Source organism: Silurus meridionalis, chromosome 2 (genome assembly GCF_014805685.1).
Source record: "Silurus meridionalis isolate SWU-2019-XX chromosome 2, ASM1480568v1, whole genome shotgun sequence".
Taxonomy (NCBI): Eukaryota; Metazoa; Chordata; class Actinopteri; order Siluriformes; family Siluridae; genus Silurus; species Silurus meridionalis.
In genome coordinates this window covers 11,808,458-11,816,131 of record NC_060885.1, presented here as the reverse complement: position 1 = coordinate 11,816,131, position 7,674 = coordinate 11,808,458, and the positions used below count along the sequence as shown (strand labels likewise).

The window sequence follows — 7,674 nt, the reverse complement described above, 5'->3', positions numbered from 1 at the left end:
TAGGCAATGGCATATTTTTACAACTTCCACCTCAAAATGATAGCTGTATGACATTTAGCTCGCATTCAATAAATAAATGGACCTTTTTGTGAATAAGTGTAAAAATGTCCTGCAATATGAATTTGAATCTACATCTACATTCACAATTACGTTTGCGGCATTTAGCAGACGCCCTTATCCAGAGCGATTTACAAAAGTGAATCTACATATGGTACATAACTCTTATCATGCAAAAGTTCAAATATTGTGGACAAAGTACATACAAATAGTTTTTTCTATATCACAGGAATTACTCACCATTTCTGGCAAAGTTCGCAATTGCCAGAGCTCCAGATAGTTGAAGTTGGGTGTTAGACGACTGTAGCCAGGACAAAACATCCTGATACACAACCCCTGTTCCTTCTCCAAAACATTTCTGCATGGATTCATCTAGAAGAAGGTTTTTAAAATATTAATTAAATACTACAGTATTTGTTTTATTATTACCATGTGATTATGCAAATCACAAGGTAATATACTGTATATCATGCTTTAATGCCTACAGGTAAACATGACATATTACAATTAATGTAACAAGCATAAACTATGAAACTGTAACCTAAAGATATGGATATTGATGCTCAAATTAAAGAACATAGCAATATGTATGAGATGTTTACTTTTAAATGTAAAGTATCAGGCCCAATGTAATACTGGTTCAACTCAAATAGGTTTGTAATAAAATAATGTGAAAACAACAGACCTTTCAGGTGCGACTTACCCCCCAGTAGCAGTGTCACTATGAGGTTGGATGCTATTTTTATACTACACAGGTCATGAGGGTCGGAGTCACCCTGCAATCCTCGAATCATTTGAGAAAGAGCTTCAGGCACACCACCCTCTACAAATTGGAGCTTCAGGGCATCTAAGGCATGAACATATGAACATATTTACAGTGGTTCTGAGCAATAGTTTGGATAATGATGATGATAACAATGATGAAGATAATGATTATTTGTATTAATTTAGAATTTATTTTATTTCCTCACTTCTTTCTAGTGTGTTCTCCTGCAGTTCATCCAAAAATAAAATGTTGCGTGCATTATTTTAATCTCACCTTTTTTGTGGTGTTAAGAACCCGTTAACACCATAAATAAAGGCACATCTGTTTTCACATTTGCTGAACTGCAGATCTGGCTCACCACTCTCTCCGAGTGATCCCAGCACCTCCAGAATAAGATGGCGGCGCTCTGCATCTGGCGCACGCTTCAGCTGGGAAGTCAGAACATCTGCCAGACCAACTTCTGCCAAAGCTTCTCTTGCTGCATCTGAATATGAGCAGAGAATCAGCCTTAATTAGCTTCACATCACATTCCATTTATAGCCCATCTTGTAAACCAAAAGAGTAGTACAGGGAAAGGCAAAACCATGTTGGTTAACTGAGAGCAGGGCCTGTGCTCTCTTTCTCACCCATATCAGCAAGGTTACACAGGGCCAGAAGGCAAACGTTGACAAGTGGATCGTTTTCTGGGTACTGGTGCATAATGGCCACCAGTCTGGGGATAACACCACTCTTCACCAACTGAGTCTGCTGCCCAGCTGAGTGTGGGATACAGAGACAGAAATAAAACAAAATATTTGAGGAAACAGAAAGGAAGAAAATGTGGGGCAAAAAAAAAAAAAACAAGAAAGTCAAGTACAGTAATGACAGGATTGAACCAATGACATTAGCAATGTAAAATATGTTGGGTATTCGTTTGTTTACAGAGAATGCTTGTCTTTGTCTACGCTTGAACAAAAGGCTGTTGGCTCAGGAACAGCTGTGCTCACTGTTGTCAAAGCAGATGCGTCCGATGGCACGGCCGGTGTGTAGCAGCAGCTCCTGATCTTGGCTGTTCAGTAAAGGCAACAGTGCAGTCACCAGGCCTGCCTGGATACAGCTCTCTCTGACCGCAGCTATAATACCAAAACATACATCAGCTATTAAAGAAGGTTCATAATGATCCTTACCCACCTTAAAGCCTGTCTGCCACCCACTCTGGACCCATATCAATTTGCCTATTGCCCAAATAGGTCAACCGAGGATGCCATTTCCATGGAACACCATCACCTCCTCTATTATCATTTTTAGCACTGGGTTTCCTCAGGAATTCGTATTGTCCCCTCTCCTATACTCCTTTTTTACCCATGACTGCGTACCTGCCTATGCCTCAAACAGCACTGTTAAGTTCGCAGATGACACCACGGTGGTAGGCCTAATCAGAGGTAACAATGAGACGGCTTACAGGGAGGAGATCCAGCACCTAGTAGCATGGTGTGAGGACAATAACCTGGAATTCAACACCTAGAAAACGGAAAAGGTCATTATGGATTTTAGACAAGCAATCTCAATCATGCTCCATTAACCTCAACAGAGCTGCTATTGGGGGTGTACCCAACTTTAAGTTCCTTGAAGTCCACATCTCCAAGGATCTCACCTGGTTTCTGAACTCTTCTATGCTGATCAGAATGGCACAACAGCGCCTGTATTTTCTGAGGAGACTTAAAAATCCTGTCTGTGCTGCAGGATATTGGAGAACTTTTACCACTGTTCCATTAAGAGTTCTCTCACAATCTGTATCTCAGTGTGGTACAGCAGCTGCGCTGCTTTGGACCATAAAAGCGATCGGGAATAAGCTTCCCACCTTGGAGGACATTCACAACAAACGTTGTCTGCAAAGGGTGAGGGGCATTTTTAAAGATCCCCGACCCCAACCATGCACTATTCACACTTCTCCCATCGAGCAGACGCTACAGGTGCCTCAAAACCCACACAAAAGACTGAATAATAGCTTTTTCCTGAGTCTGTTACTGCAGTGAACAGCTGATTTTTCATCATATAATGTCAAAATACTTTCTGTGTATCTTGCACTGCTTGCCCACCACGCATTTTTGCACCATCCATAACTATGTTTATTATTGCACTACTGTATATTGCATGCATAAATTCATACTTGTACTTATCCAGATCATGTGATTTCTTTGCACACTTATACTGCATATTACTATATATACAGTATGTATATATATATGTATATATATATATATATATATATATATATATATATATATATATATATATATATATATATATATATATATATATATATATATATACATATATATATATATATATATATATATATATATATATATATATATATATATATATATATCCTTATTCATATATTTACAAAAATAAATAGGCCACTTATGCACTTCTGGTTAGATTCTAACTGCATTCTATTGGCTCTGTACATATACCTTGCACAATAGCAATAAAGTTGAATCTAATCTAATCTAATCTAATCTGAAGTTTCTACTTCTTTATTTCAGCTTCCCCATTAGGGGTCTCCACAGTGGATCATCCAACTCCACACTACCCTCTCTTTACATCTGCCTCGTTCAAACCAACTACATGTCTTCCCTCAACACATCCTTACACCTCATCCTTGGTCTTCCTCTTTTCCACTTTCCTGGCAGCTTCATCCTCAGTATTCTTCTACCGATTTACCCAATGTCCCTCCTCTGCACATGTCCAAACCATCTCAATCAGGCCTCCCTCACCTTGTCTCCAAAACGTCCTACATGCGCTGTCCCTCTAATAAACTCATTTCTAATCCTGTCCATCTTCGTCACTCCCAATGAAAATCTCAATATCTTCAGCTTTGCTACCTCCAGCTCCATCTAATGCAATATAATTTATTTAGACATTTCAAGGACTGATCTCTAGATATCACAAATTTAAAGATGTTTGGAGCTTTTGTCTCTTTTGCTGTGCAAGCAAGGAAAATGACTTTTCAGAAATTCTTGAATTTCCTACTTACTGTGATGCAGCTTCAATGTTTTTATAATTGTCATTTTACAGATGTATAAGCAGTTTTTTTTAACTTATATTGCAGCAGGACAGGGAAAATTCAGTCCGCAACAAGCCAAAGAGGGAAATGTATTATTTAATTATTAACAGTTAATGTTGCTAGTTGTTCCTGTTACCTTCTCTGGCCATTTCAGCCACCAACAGCGTCACCTGTGATGTGAGGGAGCCTTTCTGTCTCAGAGTCTGGGCCAGCGTGGGTAGTATTCCACTGGAGGCTATCTGCTCTGCAGCACCTGTTTCTAAGAAGAGAGTTGAATATATTGTTTGTTTCGATACATGTGTATGCTGTGTGTGAGTAAAAGTTGACATCAATTATTTGATACATGGTCTTCTGGATGGCTGTGTGTTTTAAATGTGTATTCGCTGAGGCTAAGAAAAAAGCCTTGTAAGTGGCCTTAGGGGGTTCTGCATGTCTTCTCCTCCCTAATTAAATTGATAACTTTCCTTTCTCAAAATGTCCTGTGCTTATACCATTTCTTTTATCTGCACTAATCCTTGCTCCACAAGACTGCCCTGACTCTGTTAGTAGTTTCTCAGCAGGCTATGGCCAATTTTCTAATGATGGAAGAAATTTCCTCAACTTCAAGCTTCAAGATGAAGGGAATATTTCATTAGAGTGGGCATCCCAAGTGAAAAACTCTATCCAGCCGAGGAGGCAGGTCACGCTGTCAGATCAGACTGTGCTGCCATAGCAACATCTGCATTGTGTTCTTTGCAGGAGTCTGTTATTTTCCATTTTTAGATGCATTTGCCAACTAAAATTACTAAGAATCTGACAGCCAGTAACAACAAATTAATTTTCACCAAAGGAGAGTAAAAGGAGAAGTGGTGAGAGCAAGCAAGAGCGTTTAAAGGTGAGATTAGGCATTATTTTCTCCGTTTTCTTTCCTATCATTTTCATATTTATATTTCGGATGGTTTCTGTACATATTGAGTATTTTATCGCTGTTTTTCTCTCTCTCTTTCACACACACAAACACACACATGGACAAGTGGATTATCAACATTATAGCTGGCCTTTTACTACCTACAATAGAATTGCATCTACTCTTAATAGCAGTGGTGGGTTGCATTAACTGCAACCTTCCAAACATAATAAGAATATTATAATACAGCAGGTGTGGTGCTAAATAGCAACATATAATCAGAACTATTCAGTAGTATAATAAGAAGCTGGATTTATGGTGTCATTGTGGATGGATGGTTGATGGATTGCTAGCCATTTAGAATGGATGATAAATAGATAAATGTAAGAATAAACGGATCATTGGATGGATTGTTGATTGAAAGAATGGCAATATTAACAGCAGTTTACATTTGATAGATGGGATTGATTGATAGACTGATTGGTGACTAAATGGGCAACAGAGTTTATGATAAGTGGATGTATTCAAAGAGATATAGATAATGAAATGATTTATTGATTAAAATAAACATGTTTGAGTAATAATGGTTGATGCATGAATGCAGACCTATAAATATAAATGAACAGCAGGCTTTACTACAACAAGACTTTTGAAAGAACATTTACTTATAATCTTATACTCCAGTGCTCATGTTAGTTCTCACTCTCCAGTGTTCTGTATTGTTGAAAGATTTATGATCAAACTCTTGATGTCACCCAAATGAGGATGGGTTCCCCTTTTGAGTCTGGTTCCTCTCAAGGTTTCTTCCTCATAACATCTAAGGGAGTTTTTCCTTGCCACAGTCGCCATGGCTGCTCATCAGGGATAAATGCACACCATTCACCTTAACTGTTGATTTCTGTAAAGCTGCTTTGAGACAATGTCTGTTGTGAAAAGCGCTATACAAATAAACTTGACTTGACTTGACTTGGCTTTAGGATGGATGGTACAGTATATGGATATTTGGATGGATTTATGGTAGAATGGACAGATAGATATGAATATACAGACTTACTCTTCTCCAGTAAAACATTCAGCATGGTGTCTATGTGAGGCTTTAGTTCTTCTTCTACAAGTTCAGTGCTCACACTTATTGCATTCAGAGCCCCAGCCAGATCATCTGAAACATGAACACGTGTTTTATCAGAAAAGAAAACCTATTCAGTTATATTTGGGTAAAGAATAGTCTTTACATTATTATTGAAGGTTATTGTTGTGACATAAAATAATTATTTTAATTATTCTATACTGAGACATTCACAAAGAGAGAGAGAGAGAGAGAGAGAGTGTATATATAATTTCTGATACGTTTAGTAGTACTATCAAACTGCGACATATCCATAATCTATTTTTATTTCATCACAGGCAATGAGTAACAGTCAAACGTTACATAAGATATGGCCCACTTAAGTCCTTTTTTATAGACTATCTATTTGGCAGGATTAATGTGAATTTTACTTACATCATTTATTCAAGCAAGAACATTGAATTGATATAAACTAATAAGCCAATTTCTCTGTTCCCTTCTATATAATCCAGTGCATTTCCAGTTATCTGCCTTAATTTTTTTTTTCCTATTTTCCTTAAATGCAAGACAGGGGAAGGGAGAAAATGGTTGAATTTCTAAACACTAAAGCCTTTTTTGCTCAGATCTCTCCTGAAGGCAAACCTAGCATATAATTCAGAGAGAGAGAGAGAGAGAGAGAGAGAGAGAGAGAGAGAGAGAGAGAGAGATCTGCAACAGGGAGAGTAATCACCCTTATAATCCCTGGTAAGAAGAGTGAAAATAGAAATACTGAGTGCTAGACTATTTGAATACCATGAAAATAGCTGTGGGTTCTTAGTATAAATATATATTAATACGCCTTGGTTGCACACAAACATGTATCTGTAAACTAGAAGAACCTTAAAAACATTGAGTAAATCTCTGAGTGATAGAGATGCCCTGGGGTTCTCATTAGCTTAGGCAGCTCACATGGCAGAGTGAAACACCTTAAACAGTCACACAGAGGTCCTAATTCACTCTGGGGTGTGGTGCTTAGGACTTCATCACGTCCACTTGTGGAGCTCATCACCTTTCAGAGTCCAGGTTTAAATATGGTCAGGTGAGGCAGAAAATAAACACAAGCATCACTGAGATGCAGCTCTCCTTTCTTAAAACACAAGAATTATAGCAACATCTTGAAGCACATAAGCTCTATATCATGTCAGAGCAGAATGGAACATTATACAACTAAGGAGTTTTCGGTACTTACCAATATCTGCCATTGTTTATGGTAGTCAGGGTGTTCCTCAGTATTTCCCTGTCTCTATCCTCTAGCCGCAGCTCTGTGTGGATTGTGTGTGTGTGTGTGTGTGTGTGTGTGTGTGTGTGTGTGTGTGTGTGTGTGTGTGTGTGTGTGTGTCTGTGTGTGTGTGTGTGTGTGTGACGACAGAGGTACCCCTCCTTCAGGCAGGACAGCAGACACCAGCCTCAAGAACGTCTTGAGTCAGCACCTGGGTCTGGACATCCTCACTGGTCCATTCCATTAATGAATAAATGCGCATTCTTACATCATATCGCACACTCTTTGCCTACATCTCTCCCCCTTTCCATGCTTTTATAGCATTTTTTATTCAGTGTTCCTCGTCTGCATACTCTCTCTCTCTCTCTCTCTCTCTCTCTCTCTCTCTCTCTCTCTCTCTCTCTCTCTCTCTGTCACCCTGTGCAATCCCTCCCCCTTCACTGTTGTTCTCTCATTCGAAGACAGGCTCTCCCACCCTCTCGTGCTCATGATACGCTCTAAATCCTAAAGCTGCCCAAAGCTCATCAGTTCACAATTAGCCTGCGGGTGACGCTGGATCTGAGACCCCAGCCTTTACACTCTCAGCAGT

General features: G+C 38.9%; 1 protein-coding gene across 1 annotated transcript in view; it reads right to left on the bottom strand.

Moving 5' to 3' along the window:
• The window catches only part of si:dkey-191g9.5 (rap1 GTPase-GDP dissociation stimulator 1), an 11,572-nt gene extending 4,110 nt beyond the window's left edge, over positions 1-7,462 (bottom strand). Inside the window, exons 1-8 of the mRNA XM_046834145.1 lie at positions 7,056-7,462; positions 5,816-5,920; positions 4,012-4,134; positions 1,810-1,935; positions 1,450-1,578; positions 1,182-1,307; positions 761-904; positions 298-429 (exon numbers count right to left, since the gene is read on the bottom strand). Coding sequence (XP_046690101.1) covers positions 298-429; positions 761-904; positions 1,182-1,307; positions 1,450-1,578; positions 1,810-1,935; positions 4,012-4,134; positions 5,816-5,920; positions 7,056-7,068 — 898 coding nt within the window. The 5' untranslated portion in view covers positions 7,069-7,462. The remainder of the gene's footprint in view (positions 1-297; positions 430-760; positions 905-1,181; positions 1,308-1,449; positions 1,579-1,809; positions 1,936-4,011; positions 4,135-5,815; positions 5,921-7,055) is intronic.
• Between the last annotated feature and the right edge of the window lie 212 nt (positions 7,463-7,674).